General features: G+C 43.4%; 1 protein-coding gene across 1 annotated transcript in view; it reads right to left on the bottom strand.

Annotated features, from left to right (window-relative positions):
* LOC124613325 overlaps positions 1–25,120 on the bottom strand; it is a 365,135-nt gene extending 340,015 nt beyond the window's left edge. The window contains exon 1 of the mRNA XM_047142021.1: positions 25,032–25,120. Within this exon, the coding sequence (XP_046997977.1) occupies positions 25,032–25,119 (88 nt within the window). The 5' untranslated portion in view covers position 25,120. The remainder of the gene's footprint in view (positions 1–25,031) is intronic.
* Positions 25,121–25,181: the final 61 nt, after the last annotated feature.

The raw sequence follows: 25,181 nt of genomic DNA on the forward strand, positions 1-25,181 counted from the left end.
AGACGAATGGAAAAACTAGTAGAAGCCAACCTCGGGGAAGATCAGTTTGGATTCCGTAGAAACACTGGAACACGTGAGGCAATACTGACCTTACGACTTATCTTAGAAGAAAGATTAAGGAAAGGCAAACCTACGTTTCTAGCATTTGTAGACTTAGAGAAAGCTTTTGACAATGTTGACTGGAAACCTCTCTTTCAAATTCTAAAGGTGGCAGGGGAAAATACAGGGAGCGAAAGGCTATTTACAATTTGTACAGAAACCAGATGGCAGTTATAAGAGTCGAGGGACATGAAAGGGAGGCAGTGGTTGGGAAGGGAGTAAGACAGGGTTGTAGCCTCTCCCCGATGTTGTTCAATCTGTATATTGAGCAAGCAGTAAAGGAAACAAAAGAAAAATTCGGAGTAGGTATTAGAATTCATGGAGAAGAAATAAAAACTTTGAGGTTCGCCGATGACATTGTAATTCTGTCAGAGACAGCAAAGGACTTGGAAGAGCAGTTGAATGGAATAGACAGTGTCTTGAAAGGAGGATATAAGATGAACATCAACAAAAGCAAAACAAGGATAATGGAATGTAGTCTAATTAAGTCGGGTGATGCTGAGGGAATTAGATTAGGAAATGAGGCACTTAAAGTAGTAAAGGAGTTTTGCTATTTGGGGAGCAAAATAACTGATGATGGTCGAAGTAGAGAGGATATAAAATGTAGGCTGGCAATGGCAAGGAAAGCGTTTCTGAAGAAGAGAAATTTGTTAACATCCAGTATTGATTTAAGTGTCAGGAAGTCATTTCTGAAAGTATTCGTATGGAGTGTAGCCATGTATCGAAGTGAAACATGGACGATAAATAGTTTGGACAAGAAGAGAATAGAAGCTTTCGAAATGTGGTGCTACAGAAGAATGCTGAAGATTTGATGGGTAATATCACGTAACTAATGAGGAAGTATTGAATAGGATTGGGGAGAAGAGAAGTTTGTGGCACAACTTGACCAGAAGAAGGGATCGGTTGGTAGGACATGTTCTGAGGCATGAAGGGATCACCAATTTAGTATTGGAGGGCAGCGTGGAGGGTAAAAATCGTAGAGGGAGACCAAGAGATGAATACACTAAGCAGATTCAGAAGGATGTAGGTTGCAGTAGGTACTGGGAGATGAAAAAGCTTGCACAGGATAGAGTAGCATGGAGAGCTGCATCAAACCAGTCTCGGGACTGAAGACCACAACAACAACAACAATTACCCGTCTTTCCCTATAGCTTACTCCTGTTTTTCTCAGGATTTCGAACATATTGCACCATTTGACACTGTCGAACGCGTTTTCCAAGTCGACAGATCCTGTAAACATGTCTTGATTTTTCTTTAGACTTGCTTCCATCATCAACTGAAAAGTTCAGAACTGGCCCTCTAGTGCCTTTCCTGTTCCTGAAGCCTAACCGATCGTCATCTAATATATCGTCAATTTCTATTTCTATTCTTCTGTATATTATATTTGTAAGCAACCTGGATGAACTGTTATGCTGATTTCGTGACATTGCTCGCATTTTTCGGCTCTTGCAATATCCGGAATTGTGTGGGTGATGTTTTTCTGAACGTCAGACAGTATATCGGCACTCATGCATTCTACACACGAACTCCAATAGTCGTTCTGTTTCCACTTTCCCAATGATTTTAGAAAGTCTGTTGGAATGTTATCCATCTCTCTGTCTTACTTGATCTTAAGTCTTCCAAAGCTCTTTTAAATTCTGGTTATAACACTGGGTCCCCTATCCGTTCTATAGCAACTCCTGTTTCTTCTTCTACCACGTCACCAGACCACTCATCCTCCTCATAGAGGTCGTCATGTACACTTTCCACATATACGCTCTCTCCTGTGCATTTAACAGTAGGATCTTAATTGCACTCTTAATGTTAGCACCCTGGCTTTTAATTTCACCATAAGTTGTTTCGACTTTTCTGTATGCTGTGTAGGTCCATCATTTCTTTTTTGATTTCTTCACATTTTCCGTTCGGCCATTTCGCCTTGGCTTCCCTGCAGTTCTTATTTATTTCATTACAAAGTGCCTTGAATATCTGTATACCTGAATTTTCCTGAACAATTTTGTACTTCCTTCATTAATCGATCAGCTCAAGTATTTCTTCTGTTATCCATGGTTTCTTCACAGCTACCTTCTTTGTACCTAAATTTTTCATTCCAACTTCTACGATTGCCATCTGTAGTGAAGTCCATTCTGCTCAAGTGAACCGCCTTCTGAGATGTTCCTTATCACAGTATCAATAGCCTTAGAGAACTTCAAGCATATCTCTTCGTTTATTAGTACTTCAGTATCCCACTTCTTTGTGCATTGATTTCTCCTATGCAGTCTCTTAAACTTTTGCCTACTCTTACTAGATAGTAAATTGTGATGATTTTATATGTGCTCCTTGAATGAGCACTTTAAAAATGTACCTGTACAGAGACAACCTGTGACCAAGTCGAAGCGCCTGGAGGCAGGCAACCCTGTAACACCCATCTAATTCCACGTTTCTACTATGGGCTAGAGCAGTAGCTTAGGCTGCCTGCAGGCACCTAGGACTTCGTCACAGTACAGGTACAGGTTTGAAGTGCTCTAGAAAGCTGGGGTATCTTAAGACAGGAGTATCTTAAGAGGGTAAGTTTGACATCTCATTCATTCATGTGGCAATGCTATTCCCCACCCCCTAATCAAGACTCAGGAGGGGTGCCATCACCTTCAGTGGGATTTCAAATCCATGATATGGTCATAAAATGTTTTTATCTCCCGGCAGATGTCTCCAGATCGCCAAGAACATCATTGTGTTGCTAATCGCACTGTGAACTGTCATTTTCGACAGCGAACTATGTGGGTCAAAATGGCTCTGAGCACTATGGGACTTAACTTCTGAGGTCATCAGTCCCCTCGAACTTAGAACTACTTAAACCTAACTAACCTAACGACATCACACACATCCATGCCTGAGGCAGGATTCGAACCTGCGACTGTAGCGGTCGCGCGGCTCTAGACTGTAGTGCCTAGAATCGCTCGGCCACTCCGGCCGGCGAAATATGTGAGAGTAAACGCCACAAAGGAAGGGGTGGTTTCTTTGATACACTTTTTTCCAGCCCCTGAGGACTTTTCGTGTCGGTTCTGAGCGGCAGGGCGTCTCAAACTTTTTCCTCAGCCACCTGTAAGAAGAACGCGTGCTTTCAGGGAATAGGTGTCAATAGAAGGGGTGAAATACAGGTAACAGGAGTGACGGCCTTACCATCTGCAAACCGCCCACAGTGGCGTTGGGCAGTATTGTGGTAAAGTTTGGTGGCAATGTGACATCATAGCCTAGCTTACATTTCACATGAATTTCTGAGCTCTGACCCTTCTTTCGCTTGTACCGAGACCTTGGTGTCTGACGCATCGCCGAGACCGGGAGTGCTGTCGCAGTGCGCCATGATATCGCGCAGTTACAGAGGAAGGTTGTAGGCACATTGAGCCAAATTTCAAACTTCGTCGTCGCAATGTCAGACAATCACGGTGCTTAGAAAAAGTGATCCGTTAATTATGTTGCACAGTTTAGCTTTCGCTGACGCTAGGTCATTAAGTAACCATTTTTCCCAAGGCCTAAACTCCCTGGATACCGAAATAGAATTATTTTCATAAACCTCTCTCGTAAGTATCCAATTGAGTACTATAATTAGAAAAAAAGCGTTGGGGATAGATGGTAGAGTTCTGTGTATAAAATCCTAGCCGGTGTAGCTTGCCATTGCCCTCCTTCTAACTGTTACAACGTTTCGTGTGTGTCTGTTTCGGGTGGATGTCTGCGATGAGTGTTTGTACAGCGTTTTGTTGTGTCTGAAGGGAAGGGTGAGGTTGGTACCCGGTGACTCCACATGGATTATTCCTCTTACAGCACAGATTGCCGCATCATACACTACCTATCCTCTCATGAGGTTTGTTGCAAATAAGACGGCCGTGGTGACCGTGCGGTTCTAAGCGCTACAGTCTGGAACCCGCGATCGCTACGGTCGCAGGTTCGAATCCTGCCTCGGGCATGGATGTGTGTGATGTCCTTAAGTTAGTTAGGTTTAACTTATTTTTAAGTTCTAGGAGATTGATGACCTCAGAAGTTAAATCCCATAGTGCTCAGAGCCATTTTTTGTTGCAAATAATGAACTGCAATCCAAAAGGAACATGAAGTGCATATTACAATACCAGAAGGAAAAATCGCTATCATTAATCCACATTAAGATTGTCTTTAGCACAATGCCGCAAATAAATGTTTTTGATAACTTACCCAGTGATACAAAATATCTGACAGACAGCAAAGCAATATTTGAAAACGAACTCAAAAAGTGTCACCTCGCGGCAGCTTCTAGTCCCTAGAAGTATTCCCATTATTGTAATGTGCAACGAGTAGCGGATAGTAATTACTAATTCGCATATGTATATTTAATAAAACAAAAAAAAACTTATCAATGATTAACATATAGTCATATAGTCATTATTTTTGCGACATGGATGTTAAATGACTCGTTCTACATCATTACGATTTACCGTGAAATCATATGTGGAACATTAACTAACCAACTAACTAGTACCACGATCCGAAGCAGCTAACTCTGAGTCGTGTGCCAGCACGCCAGAGTTGTTTGGTGAATTTGACTACAGAAGCATTTGGTGCCACCTTAACACCAAGTGAGGTAAAAGAAACTAACGATACATGAAACCGAATACAACTTGTCGATAAAAAACGATAAATATATTATCAGCTTGAAGATTTCTTTGAGCGGGTCAGTTCTTTACTGTGCATAGTTCTGTCGGAGCTGATTTGCTCTTGTCTTCTTGAGAGTGTTAGTCGGACTTACCTAGTTGTAGAGGACTAACAGTTTAACGTGTAACTCGGCATATTTCACACTGAAAAACGTTGCCAGAGACGAAAGAAGAAAGACGAGGTAGATATAAGTCCCAGGAGTGGCTATGGACCGCACCCAGAGCTTCGCATCCGTTGTGTGACACTCAGCAACTTATTTACTGTGGTATTACGTATCGATATCACCCCACGGGCTTCGTAACAACGGAATTACAATGGGTGAATACCCTAGCTATTAATGACACGTCCTAAGTACTCAGCTTCACTCTGAAAAAAAGAATCATACATTTGTCTCTACAATGTGAACTCCAGGATGGAGCATCAACAATGTAGGCAATGACAAATTGCTACTTACCCTAAAGAAGACATGTTCCAGACACAATTAAAAGACACTCACGCTTTAGCTTTAGGCCACAGCCTTTGTCAGAAAAAGAAAGAGGAATGCCCACCATTCATTCACACTAGCAAGCAAATCTCTCACACCCAAGATCGCCGACTCCGGCAGCTCGGACAAGCATTCTGAATTCAAGAGATGTCAATGGCTTTTTGAGGATTCACAGCTTCCTTAAAATCGGCACACAGTCGGAGTCTGTCGAAGGGCCTCTTTAGAATAACAAGAGGGGACGCCCACTGACTGGCAGAATTGGGTGCTACGATCCGATTGTTTTGCCATGCAGTAAGTTACTGAGCCACCTGTTCTCGAAGAATCTGAGGAACAGGACGAGCTCTAACGAAACATGGTAGTGTATTGTCTTTCATTGTGCCATGGACAACAAGATTATTGGCATTGCTTCAGGAAACAAATCACGAAATTCTGCACATAACTTTGCAACATTATCCCCAGGATCAAAGGAAGAAACAAAAGTACATTGTCCTGAATGCTTAACCCAAAGAAATTAAAAGAGTCCAGATCAAAAATAATAGGACTGTAGGACTGTCTCGGAAGGAAAGCACTGTAAATGTTACTACCTTTGTCAAATTTCGTAAAGTTATAGGAAGGCTACAACTGCTAAACACATGACTATCTTGGGCGTCATACGCTGTCAGCCTATCGTGCTATGTGCCTAAATTTGTTTGGCCAAGGAATTCGTAAATGCTATGGCTTAGCAAAGTCACTAAAGCTCCAGTGTCAAGTTACGAAAGGACTGATTGTCCAGCAATTGTCAGACACACACGGCTATTACACTGTTTTGCACTTATGACCCGGTGGCACTGTGAAGATACACTATACACACTGTTTGTGACTTAAATGTCTGTGAAGGAGTAGCAGACGGGGTGCCATACGTTCTTGCCGCAAAAAAAGCAAGTCGCTTCACATTAGGGGCAAGATCGGCGAGTATGTGCCGTATTACAGCGAGGGCACGACTTCACACGTTGTGCCGGCCCTGAAACGTGTTGCTGTGACTGTGGCCGGCTGGGACGCTATTTGCAAGCCGGCTGCGAGGCCTGTTTGTCGGGCTATCTACAGAAAAAAATGGGCTGCTGATTTTTCGCAGGAATCATGATAGTCATCAACCTGTTGGATGTAAGGGTCCTAGAATTTAAGAATCTGTTTCTGAATTCGAGAGTGAGCTACATTGTTTGTGATGGAATCACGAACCGTGGTATCACTGTAATATTTGCCATAGTCGTGTTTGAATCTACATTGTCTAGTAAGGCCTTGCCTTACGTCACGCACTGATGGTATGTCTGTCCTTGTTGCGTACGCAACCTAAAGAATTTGTAATGGACAGCCGCCGCTTGTACCCTGTCCTCATAATACTTCTTAAGCGCCCGCAAGAGGTCTTCAGACGCCACTAGTTCAGGCAGGGAGCTCGGCATCGGCCTCACTTTCGGCTTACGTCTCCTCATTGCCGCTTGGTTCCCTTCCCCCCCCCCCCCCCCCCCACTCCACCCTCGTTATTGTTCGCTTATCTTCACTACATGATGATGGTGAGGTGGTTTGGGAGGAAGGGACACAGTATTATACACTCCTGGACATGGAAAAAAGAACACATTGACACCGGTGTGTCAGACCCACCATACTTGCTCCGGACACTGCGAGAGGGCTGTACAAGCAATGATCACACGCACGGCACAGCGGACACACCAGGAACCACGGTGTTGGCCGTCGAATGGCGCTAGTTGCGCAGCATTTGTGCACCGCCGCCGTCAGTGTCAGCCAGTTTGCCGTGGCATACGGAGCTCCATCGCGGTCTTTAACACTGGTAGCATGCCGCGACAGCGTGGACGTGAACCGTATGTGCAGTTGACGGACATTGAGCGAGGGCGTATAGTGGGCATGCGGGAGGCCGGGTGGACGTACCGCCGAATTGCTCAACACGTGGGGCGTGAGGTCTCCACAGTACATCGATGTTGTCGCCAGTGGTCGGTGGAAGGTGCACGTGCCCGTCGACCAGGGACCGGACCGCAGCGACGCACGGATGCACGCCAAGACCGTAGGATCCTACGCAGTGCCGTAGGGGACCGCACCGCCACTTCCCAGCAAATTAGGGACACTGTTGCTCCTGGGGTATCGGCGAGGACCATTCGCAACCGTCTCCATGAAGCTGGGCTACGGTCCCGCACACCGTTAGGCCGTCTTCCGCTCACGCCCCAACATCGTGCAGCCCGCCTCCAGTGGTGTCGCGACAGGCGTGAATGGAGGGACGAATTGAGACGTGTCGTCTTCAGCGATGAGAGTCGCTTCTGCCTTGGTGCCAATGATGGTCGTATGCGTGTTTGGCGCCGTGCAGGTGAGCGCCACAATCAGGACTGCATACGACCGAGGCACACAAGGCAAACATCCGGCATCATCGTGTGGGGAGCGATCTCCTACACTGGCCGTACACCACTGGTGATCGTCGAGGGGACACTGAATAGTGCACGGTACATCCAAACTGTCATCGAACCCATCGTTCTACCATTCCTAGACCGGCAAGGGAACTTGCTGTTCCAACAGGACAATGCACGTCCGCATGTATCCCGTGCCACCCAACGTGCTCTAGAAGGTGTAAGTCAACTACCCTGGCCAGCAAGATCTCCGGATCTGTCCCCCATTGAGCATGTTTGGGACTGGATGAAGCGTCGTCTCACGCGGTCTGCACGTCCAGCACGAACGCTGGTCCAACTGAGGCGCCAGGTGGAAATGGCACGGCAAGCCGTTCCACAGGACTACATCCAGCATCTCTACGATCGTCTCCATGGGAGAATAGCAGCCTGCATTGCTGCGAAAGGTGGATATACACTGTACTAGTGCCGACATTGTGCATGCTGTGTTGCCTGTGTCTATGTGCCTGTGGTTCTGTCAGTGTGATCATGTGATGTATCTGACCCCAGGAATATGTCAATAAAGTTTCCCCTTCCTGGGACAATGAATTCACGGTGTTCTTATATCAATTTCCAGGAGTGTATATCGATAGCACCCTATGTGTGTCATGGCGATGGAATAGCAAGTTTCTATGAGACGCTGGTAGCCTTTGTGCGGGATCTGGTGGAACCAGTGGAGCATGCCAGCTGAGCCACACCTGCAGCAGCTGTGTACTTCGAGCAGCTGCTGCCGCAGTGTAGGAGGACCAGCAACAGTGACTCGCGCTTGGAGCCACTTTGAACGTGTTACTATGAGACGCTACCTGGTCACATTTCCGTCTTCATTATTCGTGCTTTAGTGTAGAAAGACATATCCTTGTGGACATTGTAATAGCTGAACTCTACTTCTTGCTGTAAATTTGTAACAAGTCTTCCTTTGCTTGGAGAATTCTAAATAAAGTAAATCTTTTGTTTGTTGTGTTAACTTGTTCGCTAATCACTTCTGCTCCCGTCCAGCTTTCCTATAACATTTGCTGCACGACTCTGTATCCCACCTCTTCTTACCGCTGTGTACGAAATTATACACAGCAATCTCAGAGATACAGAAGAAAAACATTCGTTATTCAAGAACTACAGCAGGCGGCAGGACATGTTGCATGACCAGGAAAACGAGTTTTCACGAAAAGAAAAGCTTATTGCAGGGAGAAAGTAACACTTTTGTATAGAAGCAGAAACGAATAAAAGTTTGCAGGCAACGAGGAGAGAGTTATGGATGCAAGGATAAGAGATAGATTTTTATAAATGGTGATGATAATGAGTCTTAAAAATATTCGGAGTATTTCAGTACGTTACTGCAGCTATACTCGTCGCGAAAAATTTAGTATTGGCGTTTTATCTAAACTTACACGTTTGTGGTATACATGCCGATGTCGCAGGCATAAGATGAAGGCACTAAGCATTATGGGACTTAACATCTATGGTCATCAGTCCCCTAGAACTAACCTAAGGACATCACGCAACACCCAGTCATCACGAGGCAGAGAAAATCCCTGACCCCGCCGGGAATCGAACCCGGGAACCCGGGCGCGGGAAGCGAGAACGCTACCGCACGACCACGAGCTGCGGACATAAGATAAAGCAGCAGGGAATATATGTGATGGTACTGAAAGTGTAACTGTGTATTAAAGGGAGATGAAAATCTAATAACCATGGAAGGGAATGCGGTTGTAGGGCAGGTGTGCAAGAAAGAATTACGTGAGAATATGGGCTTAGTAGTTGGAGCGAGAGAGAAGGAAGACTAATTCAGTTTTGCGAAACTTTTCAGTTAACAATAGCGAGCACATTGCTCAAGAATAATTACAATAGGAGAGTGTATACCTAGAAAACGGCTGTACAGACGGGAAGATTGCATCATGGTTAGACAGTGATCCCGAAATCAGATACTGGATTGAATGGTGCACCAAGGAGCAGTGCAGACTTATATCACGATTTAGAACGATAGTGAATCGTGCGGAAGACTCAGTATGGAAGAAAGTGGGATACTGAAGTTCTGAGGAATCATGAATGAGTTTAAATTTCACAGAGCATATTAGTATTGCGACAAAGAATACCACAGAAGACAATGACGGATGGTGGACAGTCGGACTTAGGTACAAGGCAGACAGCTCCGAATAAATCTTGCGTATCAGACGAAATACTTCAACAGATATATGAAAGGAGGTGGCTCAAAAATGTCCACTGAAAGACAGGAATACAGCGACATAAATCAACTAGAAATGAAATAAATTGGAAGCGCGGGTCAACCAAGGATAAATGGTTGCATAAAAGTGTGCTGGAATCGAAAAAGAAATGATCGTCGGAAGTACTGACTCACAATATAGAAAAGTTAGACAAACTTGTGAAATTAAAAGCAAAGCTGATAAAATTTGGAGAGCTGTGGGAATTCACTGTCAAACGCAGATGGAATAGCGGACAGGTGTAAAGAGTAGATTGAAGGTCTGTGTGAGTGGGAGCACTTGTCTGACGACTTGATACAAGAAGACACTGGAGTTGAAAGAAGTAAGGGATCGAGTATTACAGTCAGAATGTAACAGAGCTCTGGAAGACTTAATACAAATAAAAAAGAAGGGATTTCCAAAATTTTTAATGGCAACCAATGACTATTCATGTTGGTGTATAGAATCTATGAGAATGGCGACGTATCATCAGACTTTCGCAAATATTATCCACACAATTGTGAAGACGGCAAGAACAGATAGGTGTGAAAACTATCGCACATTCAGATTGACATCTCGTGCATCGAAGCTACTGATAAGAATGATGTACAGAAGAATGGAAAAAAAAATCGAGGATCTGTTAGAAGATGATCAGTTTGGCTTTAGGGAAGGTAAAGGCAACAGAGATGGAATTCTGACTTTGCGCTTGATAATGGAGGCAAGGTTGAAGATAAATCAAGGCATGATCGTAGGATTTATCTAACTGGAAAAAGCGTTCGATAGTGTAAAATAGTGCAAGATGCTCGAAATCCTGAGAAAAATAAGGGTTAGCTATAGCGACCGACGGGTAATGTACAACATGTACAAGAACCAAGAGAGAAAAATAAGAATGGGAGACTAAGAAAGAAGTGCTGGCATTAAAAATGGTATAAGACAGGCATGTGGTCTTTCGCCAGTACTGTTCAATCTGTACGTCGAAGAAGCAAGGACGGAAATAAAAGAAAGATTCAAGAATGGGTTTCAAATTTAGGATGAAAGGATACCAGTGAAAAGATTCGCCAATGACTTTGCTATCCTGACTGAAAGTGAAGAAGAATTAAGGGAGCTGTTGAAAGGATGAATAGGCTAATGAGAACAGACTATGAACTGAGTGCAAATCGAAGAGAGATGGAAGTAAGAAGAAGTAGCCGAAATGAGAATAGTGGACTCTAAGTAGACAAATTCTAGAAATTCTCCTCTCTTTTGAAGCAAAATAACCATGACGGACGAAGCAAGGAGTACATAGAAATCAGGGCAGCACAGAGAAAGAGAGCATTCCTGGGCAAGAGAAATCTGTTGGTATCTATTAAGGTCTTAATTTGAGGAGGAAATTTCTGACATGTACGCTTGTAGCACAGCGTTGCTTGATACTGAATCACGGGCAGTGTGAAAACCGGAACAGAAGAGAACTGAAATCTTTGAGATGTGGAGCTCCAGCAGAGTGACGAAAATCAGGTGGACTGATAAGGTGAGGAATGAGGAGGTTCTCTGTACAATCGGCGTGCAAAGGAACATATGGAAAACACTGACAAGCAGTAGGGACACGATGACAGGAGATGTTTTCAGACATCAGTGAGTAATCTCCTTCGTACTAGAGGGAACTGTAGAGGGTAAAAACTGTAGGGAACGGCAGCTACTGTAATATATCCAACAAATACACTTCTGGCCATTAAAATTCCTACACCACGAAGATGACGTGCTACAGACGCGAAATTTAACCGACAGGAAGAAGATGCTCTGATATGCAAATGATTAGCTTTTCAGAGCATTCACACAAGGTTGGCGCCGGTGGCGACACCTACAACGTGCTGACATGAGGAAAGTTTCCAACCGATTTCGCATACACAAACAGCAGTTGACCGGCGTTGCCTAGTGAAACGTTGTTTTGATGCCTCGTGCAAGGAGGAGAAATGTGTACCATCACGTTTCCGACTTTGATAAAAGTCGGATTGTTGACTATCGCGATTGCGGTTTATCGTATCGCGACATTGTTGCTCGCGTTGCTCGAGATACAATGAGTGTTAGCAGGACATGGAATCGGTGGGTTCAGGAGGGTAATACGGAACATCGTGCTGGAACCCAACGGCCTCGTATCACTAGCAGTCGAGATGACAGGCATCTTTATCCGCATGGCTGTAACGGGTCGTGCAGCCACGTCTCGATCCCTGAGTCAACAGATGGGGACGTTTGCAAGACAACAACCATCTGCACGAACAGTTCGACGACGTTTGCAGCAGCATGGACTATCAGCTCGGAGACCATGGTTGCGGTTACCCTTGACGCTGCATCACAGACAGGAGCGCTTGCGATGGTGTACTCAACGACGAACCTGGGTGCACGATTGGCAAAACGTCATTATTTCAGATGAATCCAGCATCATGATGGTCGCATCCGTGTCTGGCGACATCGCGGTGAACGCACATTGGAAGCGTGTATTCGTCATCGCCATACTGGCGTATCACCCGTCGTGATGGTATGGGGTGCCATTGGTTACACGTATCAATCACCTCTTGTTCGCATTGACGGCACTTTGAAGAATGGACATTACATTTCAGATGTGTTACGACCCGTGGTTCTACCCTTCATTCGATCCCTGTGAAACACTATATTTCAGTAGGATAATGCTCAACCACATGTTGCAGGTCCTGTACGGGCCTTTCTGGATACAGAAAATGTTCGACTGCTGCCCTGGCCAGCACATTCTCCAGATCTCTCACCAATTGAAAACGTCTGGTTAATGGTGGCCGAGCAACTGGCTCGTCACAATACGCCAGTCACTACTCTTGATGAACTATGGTATCGTGTTGAAGCTGCATGGGCAGCTGTTCCTGTACACGCCATCCAAGCTCTGTTTGACTTAATGCCCAGGCGTATCCAGGCCGTTATTACGGCCAGAGGTGGTTGTTGTGGGTACTGGTTTCTCAGGATCTATGCACCCGAATTGCGTGAAAATGTAATCACATGTCAGTGCTAGTATAATATATTTGTCCAATGAATACCCGTTTATCATCTGCATTTCTTCTTGGTTTAGCAATTTTAATGCCCAGTAGTGTAATAGAGGAAGTCGGATGCAAGTGTTCAGTGCTATCTTTGAAATGAAGAGATTGTCACAGGGGAAAAAAAAAAAGGAACTCTATTTTATCAGAGCGACGAATTGTCCCAATGAGAACCGTATTCGGCGCATGAGTCGTGGAAAGACAACAGGAGGACAAGGTATTTCATTGTAATCGTTGTCGGAGAACATTAAAAAGAAAATGCGATGATGACAAAGTGTTCCGGAAGCGTTTGTAGCAAAGTGGACACTCCGTCACGGTATGTGGAGAAAATAAAGTTCCATTCAACAAATATCAAACAAGCGGCAGTATAGAGAGAGAGAAATAGAGACAGATGCCGGGAGCACAATTCAGCGCATTCCATTACAGCGGTCGCCGGTGCAGAACGCGGGACATCTGCATACATATAGTGGCGCGGCGTGGCGGAGTCTGCATCGCAGACACGAGGGCCGCCTGCGCGCTACGAGGGAGGCACCACATAAAGGAAACAGCGTCGTACAAGCGCTGAGACTCTCCTACAGGCAAACACAGTCTGCTCTCGTACATAAAGAGAACTGTTGTCGTCACGAGACTGCAAGGCCGCACACGGATTCTGTGCCGTGTTCTTTTAGCGAAGGCAGCGCTTACGGGGTCTCTGTACACGCTGCGTCAGCTGCCCCTACCGATGTCGTTTTATGTAACCCGCAATGTTGTTCCCGGCGTTCAAAAACCGCGTTCGACATTTTCATATTCTTTCGTACGCTGCGCGCAAACTGGTAGTCCTACAAATAAATGGAATGGACATTTTAGAAGAGAAATTGTTTTTGTTAAATTTTGTTAAATCATGTACTTGGATACGTTTTCGATAGAGGCCGCAGTTTTAGAGTTATTCAGGAAAAAAAAACCTGCAAAAGTGACCTTCAAACACACCCCCTCTTCCACACACAGTCCCACGTGTCACGGTTTCTGGTATGTTGCGCACAGCATCTACATCTATATTTACATTCATACTCCCCAAGCCACCTGACGGTGTGTGGCGGAGGGTACCTTGAGTACCTCTATCGGTTCTCCCTTCTATTCCAGTCTCGTATTGTTCGTGGAAAGAAAGATTGTCGGTTTGCCTCAGTGTGGGATCTAATCTCTCTGATTTTATCCTCATGGTCTCGTCGCGAGATATACGTAGGAGGGAGCAATATACTGCTTGACTCCTCGGTGAAGGTATGTTCTCGAAACTTCAACAAAAGCTCGTACCGAGCTACTGAGCGTCTCTCCTGCAGAGTCTTCCACTTGAGTTTATCTATCATCATCGTAACGCTTTCGCGATTACTAAAAGATTCTGTAACGAAGGGCGCTGCTCTCCGTTGGATCTTCTCTATCTCTTCTATCAACCCTACCTGGTACGGATCCCACACCGGTGAGCAATATTCAACAAGTGTACTGTAACCTGCTTCCTTTGTTTTCGGATTGAATTTCCTTAGGATTCTTCCAATAAATCTCAGTCTGGCATCTGCTTTACCGACGATTAATTTTATATGGTCATTCCATTTTAAATCACTCCTAATGCCCACTCCCAGATAATTTATGGAATTAACCGCTTCCAGTTGCTGACCTGCTATATTGTAGCTAAATGATAAAGAATCTTTATTTCTATGTATTCGCAGCACATTATACTTGTCTGCATTGAGATTCAATTGCCATTCCCTGCACCATGCGTCAGTTCGTTGCAGATCGTCCTGCATTTCAGTACAATTTTCTATTGTTACAACCTCTCGATATACTACAGCATCATCCGCAAAAAGCCTCAGTGAACTTCCAATGTTATCCACAAGGTCATTTATGTATATTGTGAATAGCAACGGTCCCACGACACTCCTCTGCGGCACACCTGAAATCACTCTTACTTCGGAAGACTTCTCTCCATTGAGAATGACATGCTGCGATATGTTATCTAGGAACTCTTCAATCCAATCACCCAATTGGTCTGATAGTCCATATGCTCTTACTTTGTTCATTAAACGACTGTGGGGAACTGTATCAAACGCCTTGCGGAAGTCAAGAAACACGGCATCTACCTGTGAACCCGTGTCTATGGACCTCTGAGTCGCGTGGACGAATAGGGCGAGCTGGGTTTCACACGATCGTCTTTTTTCGAAACCCATGCTCATTCCTACAGAACAGATTTCTAGTCTCCAGAAAAGTCATTATACTCGAACATAATACGTGTTCCAAAATTCTAAAACTGATGGACGTTAGAGATATAGGTCAATAGTTCTGCACATCTGTTCGACGTCCCTTCTTGAAAACGGGGATGACCTGTGCACTTTTTCCAATCTTTTGGAACGCTACGCTCTTCTAGAGACCTACGGTAAACCGCTGCCAGAACGGGGGCAAGTTCGTCTACTCTGTGTAAAACTCAACCCTACCATTGAAAAAAAAAAGAAAAAATAATCTGCGACGTTTTAGTTTACCACATTTGACCTGTTGTGGTCATTGTGACTTTTAACAGTATAAAATACACAATTCCATCATTGTATTCGAAGGGCCTTCTGACTACGAACCTACCATACTTGTAAGTGTTAAGTTTGGGTTGAATTATCCACGTAATTAGTTTTAGTGTAACCTTTACAAAACTCGCTTTTCTTCCATTACCCTCTTGGGTACCGTTAAGTTAATAATGCTAACGAAATAACCCACTAAGCTGGTCGCGTAACAGTCGAATCAACAGAGATTAAGAAATGTCGAATAGCGGAAGTAGTTCGTATAGTTGGAAATATTTGTGCACTGTTAAGGGGGAGAAATTTCTGAGAATGTACGTTGGAGCACAGCATTCTGTCGTACTGCGTGGACTATGACAAAACCTGAAAAGAAGTGACTAGAAGTTTTTGAAATGCGGTAAAATGAAAATCCCGTGTGATTAGGGCCTCCCGTCGGGTAGACCGTTCGCCTGGTGCAAGTCTTTCGAGTTGACGCCACTTCGGCAACTTGCCTGTCGATGGGGACGAAATGATGAGGATAAGGACAACACAACACCCAGTCCCTGAGCGGAGAAAATCTCCAACCCAGCCGGCAATCGAACCTGGGCCGTTAGGTATGACATTCCGTCGCGCTGACCACTCAGCTACCAGGAACGAACTTATATGCGGTGCTACAGAAGAATATTGAAAATTAGGTGGACCGATAAGGTAAGGAATGACAAGGTTCTCCGGAGAATCGGCGAAGAAAGGAATTTATGGAAAACACTGACAAGATGAAGGAACAGGACGGCAGAACATCTGTTAAGACATCACAGAGTAACATTTTGCGTCTTTTTTTAATAACTCAAATACCATTGCCTCCAGCGTAAACGTATCCCAGTACTAGAAGTAACTAAGTTAAATTTCATACAGAAAGTTCCTGTTCAGTTTTTTTTCTATAGAACTAATAGTCTGCGTGTAGCGAGCGAGAGTATAGGAATATCTTGTTCGTGGTTTTCGAAGGCCAGTTCTAACGTTGCGTGATGCCTAAAACGACATCGGTAACGACAAGTGAAACACTTTGTAAGAGCGACCAGATCAAGACCATGACACATTACGCCTTTTATGAAACAGCGTCAGAGTTTCATTAACCTAAAAATGGTTTGATGTGTTATACGATTTGTGATCAAAAAGCAATGGGAACTTTTTAGAATTTTCCGGGAATTTCCACCCCATTTTCAAATTTTTTTTTACCTTTCTGGTACAGATGTTCCTGATGTATATATGTTTGCATTATCAGCTATTTCGATTATTTAGTTTATTGTTGACAGTCGACGACGTTATTCGCGTTTTCCAGTGCTCGGCGAATTTTTACTTTCGAGAAATATGAATCAAAGAATATTCATAAAATTTTGCTTGGAAAGTGGAATAAAGTACAGCACTGCATCCGAAACAAATGGTTCAAATGGCTCTGAGCACTATGGGACTCAACTGCTGTGGTCATAAGTTCCCTAGAATTTAGAACTACTTAAACCTAACTAACCTAAGGACATCACACACATCCATGCCCGCGGCAGGATTCGAACCTGAGACCGTAGCGGTCGTGCGGATCCAGACTGTAGCGCCTTTAACCGCTCGGCCACGCCGGCCGGCCATCCGAAACAATGACAGCGGCTTTTGGCGAATCTGCTATGAATAAGACAAGAGTGGTATAACGTTACAAAGAGGGTCGAGAAGACGAAGATGACGACCGCCCTGGATGACCGAGTAGATCAATTACAGACGGCATTGTAGAAGAAGTAAAGAAGATGGTGCTGGGAAATCGTCGAATCACCATCAGAGGGGTTGCTGACAACGTCGGCGTACCCTTTGGCTCATGCCGAACAATTTTTCCGGATGTTTTGGGCATGAAACGTGCACAAGCAAAGTTTCTTCCGAAATTGTTGAATTTCTACCAAAAACGACGTCGCGCAGACGGCTCTCAGGAATTTCTGAATGAAGTCGACAACGATCCAGAATTTTTAAAGAAGGTTCTAACAGGTGACGAAACATGTATATCAGGGTAAGACGTCGAAACCAAGGGCCAGTAGTCCCAGTGGAAAAAAATTCCACAAGTTAGATCACATGTGAAGGTTCTTTTCACTGTTTTCTTCGATTACTGGTTCCTACCTTATGGTCATACGCACAATAAGGAATACTACCTAGAAGTTATACGCCATTTGCGTGAAGGTATCCTAAGAAAACGGCCAGAATTGTTCCAAAATCACTCTGGAAACTACATCTCGATCATACCCTCTCTCACACCTTAATGTTTGTTTACGATTTTTTGGCGAAAGACATAACCATTATGTTGCCTCAGCCATCGTATACACCGTCCAGCAAGATGCAGCCGATAGAAGTTGTGTGTAATGCCGCCGGTTCTAGTCCGACAGTGAACGGCAGACGACTCCAGTGGTTGGTCGATATCTATGGCAGACGCCTGTTAGGCGAAAACTGGTTGTCTACCGCGAAGATATAACCGACGCTCACTTCGCCGCGCTAAAATATGCTGCACACGCGAGTAAAGGTCCGTCCGCCACTGATCCGAGTTTGTCCGCGAGACGGGAAGGACAGGAAGGTAGTCGTACATGTGTGAGCCACACGTATCATAGCTCCATACTTAATGTAGTTGTCTCACGAACCGCAGCTACACTATCTGATCAAGAGCTTTCGGATACTCCCGTGCAATGCGAGACAGGCCACTAAATGTCACGAGAGGTGAATCTGCCACTCAAGGAGTATTGCGTTACAGGTGGAGAAGCAGTAACAGCAGAATCGATAGGCCACAAAAGCTCCGTGTTAGCGTACGTGGACTAGTCACTGGTTGACACGTGACTAACGAATCTATCAGGGGCATTTCAGCCGTATTAAAGCTGTCCAGGTCGACTGATGGTGATGTGATTGTGAAATGGACAAGCGAAGGAACAACGACAGATGAACCAGCAGGAGGCAGATCTCATGGACTGACTGACCCACAGCATCGCCGCCCATCACTGATAGCGATTATAAAAAGTTGCATGAAATCAGTGGGAAACACCACTAGTGAATTCCAAAGTGCTAGCAGTAGTCCAGCTAGCACAATGACAGTTCGTAGATAGTGAAGATGCACAGGCTACAATGGTCGAGCTGCTCGCAAGATACACAATTCTGTAGCTAAGACTAAACGACGCTCTAGGTGCTGTGAAAAGGTCGCCAGAGGGCACTGGATGACTGGAAACGAGTGATTTGGAGTTATGATTTAAGCTACTGGGTTTGCATTTGGATATTGACTGGAGAATATGAACTGCTATCATGTGTAGTGCCAACAGTGAAGTACGGAGGCGTTGGTGTTACAGGATGGCGATCTTTTTGTGGCTATCGTGTGACACCCTCATGAGGCGTAATAATGCGAACACATTTTAAGGTATTGTATACTGCATAGAGGAGAGGAACAATCTGCAGACGACGACTGTATCAGTATGACAATGCACCGTGTTATAATTCAGCATCTGCGAACAATGGTCTATGGAGAATAATATTCCTGAAATGAAGTGAGCCCAACGTTAATAACATCTTTCGGCTCTATTAGGTCGTTGACAGTGCTCCAGACCGCACCCCCAACATCACTACCTTCTATGATTTCGGCTCTTGAGGAAGAATGGGCCGCCCTTCCTACATAAAGTTTCAGACACGCCACTGAAAGTGTCCTGAGCAGATTTCGTCGTAAAAACGAAGGATGCAACAACCCTTATAAATTTCCACTAATACGTTTGATCAAAGGTGATTCATGTGTTACATATAGCTAATTTACGATTTTTCCTCTTTCTTTCTGCTTAGGAGCCTTCTAGAGAGCACATTCTAAAAATGGCTCTAAGCACTATGGGACTTAACATCTGAGGTCATCAGTCCCCTAGAACTACTTAAACCTAACTAACCTAAGGACATCACACACATCCATGCCCGAGGCAGGATTCGAACCTGCGACCGTAGCAGCAGTGCGGTTCCGGACTCAAGCGCCTAGAACCGCTCGGCCACAGCAGCAGGCGGAGCACATTCGAAATCAGTTCACCACCAGTCATGTTTCTTCCTTCCCTTCGGTATTCTTTCATTGTTTCACTATGTTTCTTTTTAAGTTCTCCAGACTAATTGAGGCTGTTATCTTTTTCTTCCTCCCTCGAAGAATTCCATTTTTTAATACATCCTCCTTCCGTCTTCTCATTTTTCTGCTTCTTTTCTGGACTTGTATCTTTCCTCATTTTTCATGATCTCTTTCTAATTTACATAATCTCATTTATCAGTTACAAAAATATTACTATCTGCAAAATCTTTAATCATTAGAATAAATGATTAGGGTGTCCATACAACAGAATTGTAACTGAACCTCGCCGTAGCTCTAATTTATACCCACAAATTTGGTTTCTTTAATACAGCCCAATTTATTGTAGCTAGCTTTATTTTATAACTAGCTCTAAATCATTTAACGCAAATTAATTAACATATTTCCATACCATACTGAGATTAAATCAAATCAGTAATAAACTCACTCTTAACGAGAATATCATGGTTACCGATCTCTGTGTTTCTTATTGGTCTGAGACGAACAGAGTATTGATAGGTGGAAATTTACTCAAATACGTTAATGCATTCCATTGCTAGAAGATGTATAGGTGTTGTACTATTGTTGAGAAAGTATTGCTGTGTGTGCGGTATGCATATGCTTATGCGACTCACGAGGTCTGGAGCATCTGTTTATCAGCAATGACTATAGCTGGTCATTAGCAACTTAAATCACAACCAAAGTCTTCAGGGAGCTCCCAGCAAAGGATTCATTTTACCACCAATCGAATTATTTGCTCAGAACTTTCGTAGTTTTCAACCAAACTCATGCCATGATATGTATTGTATTGTTTCGGGATAGTTAGATGGCCAATACCCATAGCAAAATTTGCAGACTCCATGTTCTTATATAAATATACAGCGCCTTGCAGCTCGCACCAATCTCAGGAACTTGAAGTTGACTACAAGTTGTCTTTCGCTGCATAGGACATACTTCAGATTTTTCACACTTACTGTAACGACCAGTATGGTTCCTCACGCCTGTCTTCAGCAACACACTGTAAATATAGTGACAGGAGGGATGCAGGCTACAGTTGTAATGGTTTAGCCCTCCTGTTGTTTGTGCTTAATGTTACGTGCACCTCTGTCTTTGGATTATCTGGAGCCGCAGTGTAAGGTGTAGCACATGCTGTCTTTATCGTTTTGCACAAAAAGAAGAAGAAGAAGAAGAAGAAGAAGAGAGAGAAGAGGGAGGTTGAAGGCTAGAGAAACACTATAGAACACTTGTTTCGTTATATACCAAGGACAGAACTGACGTTTATGGCCACCTATGATGAACCAATCACCATATGCGGTATGATACAAGATCACGTCTTGAGACATTGCGGAGAAGTGAGAAATTTAAGCGAGGTCACGACCACTCCGTTCATTGATAAGAAACTATACGCTGTCACGCCTCCTTGCCATCCTGGGCATAACCAATTGATGAATAGTTATTCTACCACCGTACTACCGGGATTCGATCCATCTAGCCCCGGATCGGACGTCCCCCCCCCCCCCCTCCCCTTCACTTGCTCCATGCACTAGCGAAATCGGTTACTAAAGTAGGTCCTCCTTTTTGGTAATAAATTCATATAATCAAGTAGTCATTTAATTGTACACATTATCGGTAAGTGCCACATCTGCAAAGAAAGCAGTGAGAACAAAGACATCTTATTCTCTCCTGTAATTATAATGCATTTTTTGCAGCTTATAGTACTATAGGCATAGCTCGGTAAACTCTAGCCACAGGCTTCTTGCTAATTGTTGCCAGATTATGGTATAATCATCAACTGTTTATACTACCAAATATGAAAGGAATTTACAGTGCCCGAAGTGGAACACATGTAAATTGTATGAGTCGAAAGTGAGTAAGAACTAAAGAAAGGCAATATTGACGCAGAACATACAACAGCTGTGTAAGAGAGTACACATTTTACTGAGAGCTTTTAAATTAGTCTCTTAAATAAAACAAAAAAAAAGTCGTCATGAAGAAGATGCTGAGTGTTACTTCCTGAACCATAAATCGACGTAAGTCTTTATTTATATATATATATCTACTTACCAGTTTAGATCCCTTGCCTCTAAATTTAGCCCACAATACTCGTGAGCTCTACTTGTTAGAACTTACTCTCGCATTAGTGTAAAGTATGTATTAGAAACACAACATTAAACGAAATACACTGAGTTAAAATGATATATTTATCATCAGTAATTGAAATACAGACAATGAGTTTTAGTGGAGGTATTTAAAATAGCGATATCTTTGGTAGCAGTGTTCAGTCTTTATTTTAACAACTAGCTTTACCTCGAATCTTCCTAACGTATCAATATAACATACTTAATAGGTTATCTAATACACAGTATTTATTTGTCTTTATCACTTTAATCAGCGCGCATTGTGACTCTCTGCTGCAAAGTTAGGCTTTGAGTCTTTGAGTGGTGCAATGAGGGCATACAACGTGGCACGTTGCGTGCCAAGTTCAGATACTGAGGTCCGATTCCTGTTGCACAGAAGTTGGAAGATACAGCACAAAAATCTTAACAGGAAGTTACAACCTCATATTTGTTAATGTGGATTTGCCGATCTTTCGTACATCACGCTAAACATAAAGATAAACGTGTGTGTTTCATTTTTCTTCTAGTTACATCTTATTACTCAGAGCCCATATGAATGCAACACCTGGAATGCATTTGTCACCGCAACAAATGTCATGTCTCCGTGGTCTCTTCATTTCCCACCTGTTAGAGCCGATAATACCGGCGAGAGAAATTCGATCGAAAAGGCGCTCTGAGCGAACATTATTTATATTCCGAATTTTTTCTTTGTTCAGTTCTTGTGAGAATCGAAGATGACTACACTTTCTTTCAATAATTACTGGTTGCACTAACGGATTTATTCGGAAAACCAGGTGGGGCAAGTGTCACTGTTAATGAACTCATTTTGTTGAGGAAAGTGTAAGGAATAAGCAGAGCATTACTTCTCCTACGATCTAAAACCACTGTTTCAAATCATGAAGAGTGTGTAATTAGATAAATGGGAATCGTATCCTTGCCATTTGTTATAAAAACCGTCGTAGTCAATGTATGATGCTAATTTCAAGGCTAAGTCACAGAAATCGTATAAGTAAACAGACAGAATGTTTCACACCAGCACGAGTATCGATGATGTTTTTGAAATAGCTAAGGTGCATTATAAAAAATTGGAAAAATACAAATGTCCAGTGTGACTGACGCAAGAACGTGATATAAGAATTACTATTATCATCACTCAGAGTATAAAAGTAAATGTATGAGACAAGAAATTCTAAATATGATCTTCTCTGCCGACAAGAATTGTCTTCAGTAGACGAAAAACTAGCTACTGAGACAGATTATGAAGTTTGTTTATTCTCTGCCGTTGTTGAAAGGCAACAGATCAGTTGAATAAGAGAGACTTTCACGTAGCGTTTCCTTAATGTTCAAATACGATGTAAACACAAAATACGGTGTTACATTTGTCAGTGTGTATTACTTTATGCTCTGAACCGACTAAATAATGCAAGGTAAATAATGCCGCGTGGAGTACACTCGTGAACTTATACAGTACCGCGCTACTGTTGTATTTATTGTCTGGCTCTGCAGTTTGTCATCACTGCATCTCGAACGGTTCATTCGCTGCCTGAAAATGTAAAAAAAAATGTGTTCCGCTGCAAGTGTTCTCGTTTCGGCAGTCCATCTCTGAACTCCACACAACTCCACTATGATGTACAGCGTTCGGCTGAAAAGTGAGTGGAAAGAAACTGATACTAACAATAACGATGTATCCATGCTAATGAAAGGTTATTGCAGAAACGTTTGAAGTTTATCGTCATGATGAAAGGAAGCATTTAGGCCTACGCGCTTTGAAAATAGGTAGTATGGGAAGGCACGAAAACGAACACATCACGTCTCCCAGATTAAAATACCTCTAAATCAATTAGAAGAATATTCTAGTCGCTCACTGAATCGAGTCAATCAAAAGAATAAATGGACATTATGAGGGAATCGGTGTACTCAATGGGTAGCAACATTCAAACAAATGTACAAGTCGTGAAGTAGTCCACCAAGCGTAGAGATCTGAGAGGAAAGATTCGTAACACGTCAGTTTCCTAAGAAATTATAATGAACGCTGGGATTTATATGTATGAGCAAACCACACAACAGTTATTTGGCACCAGGTCAGGGCACGCAGCAACAAGTACTGTTAGATGCAGTCATAAGAAACACGGAGCCGGAATTTTAAGGGAACAGTGACAAGCGATTCTGCAAGTTTTTAATGCTTTCCGTATCGATTAGCAATAGTACAAAGATAAGGCGTAGGTGAAATTTTAACTTTTCGATTCTATGTGTTACCTCAGAAACAAAAAAACCACATCCTCGTTGGAGGAAACATAAAGGTTATTTGAAACGTGCTCACATAAAAACGAACGTATTGTGATGCAGTAGGTGATCTCAGCCGGTGTAGTAAAGAAGTACGTGTTATTTGTAAAGGAGAACGTCTTTCATGTGTCAGAAACGATTATTATCACAGCATTAATAGCGTTAGGTGTTTACTTGTCTTGAAAATGACAGCTTAAAACTGTGGTCCAGCACACTGATTCGAACCTGGATTTCTCTTTATAAAGGCTATAATCTTTTACTACCCAAGGTCTCCACACACACGTCATTTTCCAACACCAATTTGCAACCTTCCAGTACCTTGTTAATACTTTACCCACTGAAATTGTTTAAAGAGGCAAGTGTCCAGGTGTGAGTCGCACTCTGGTAAACAATTGTAAGCTACGAGGAACTTTGTACAAATTATTTTCTGCGCTCAAGTGTTAAAGATCGCACCTGAAATTTACAAGTATCTTATTTTCGCATGGCACTGATAACATACATTACTTAACTTACAAAGGCAGACGAAGCAAAGAGAACATAAGCGGTAATTTAGTATACACCAAATACGACGGAAACCTGGTTAAAAAATACAGATTTCTTTTATTGAAACAGTAGACCTTAAAAATGACTAAAACTGTAAAATAATAAGTTTTTTGCCTAGCAGAGTCTTTGAAGAGAAGGAAAGGCAAAGAGTGTAGAGAACTGAACCATTTTCGTGTACAATAACGAAATGGTAAACAGACGAGGTATGGAAAGGTGTCTGTGTCGAACTCCCCCAAAAGGAAGGGAGGTGGTTTGATGACATACGCAGAAGCATCAATAACAGCTACTGTAGATGTAGAAAGTGAACTCTGAAAATTGTTCTTAGGCGCAAGTACTCAAATACAGGTTATCTGTTATTTGGGAAGGTGTGAGGGGAATAAAAAATTACCATGAGGAAATGAAAGAAGTGGAAGATAGTGTCAGATAGGTGTGGCGGATATTGAATAAAAAGTGTGAAATGCGAGGTAGAAGTTCATGTTATCTTTTGTCACTCTTCTAAATAAACCAGTTTAAGAGAGTAAGGCGCGTGAGGCCTGAGCATAGCAGTGCAGAACATAGAGAGAGCAAAACACTTTGCGGGCGCTCGCCCCTACCTGCGACTGCGAGAGCGACGGACAACGCGAGCTGTAGCAGCAGCAGCGGCAGCAACGCCGGGCGGCAGAGACTCGCCGCGTGCGGCATGGCTTCGCGCCGACGACTGGCGGTGCCGCCGTCCCGACGCCACGCCGGGCGACGCCGCCGCC

This window comes from Schistocerca americana, chromosome 4 (assembly GCF_021461395.2).
Source record: "Schistocerca americana isolate TAMUIC-IGC-003095 chromosome 4, iqSchAmer2.1, whole genome shotgun sequence".
Taxonomy (NCBI): domain Eukaryota; kingdom Metazoa; phylum Arthropoda; class Insecta; order Orthoptera; family Acrididae; genus Schistocerca; species Schistocerca americana.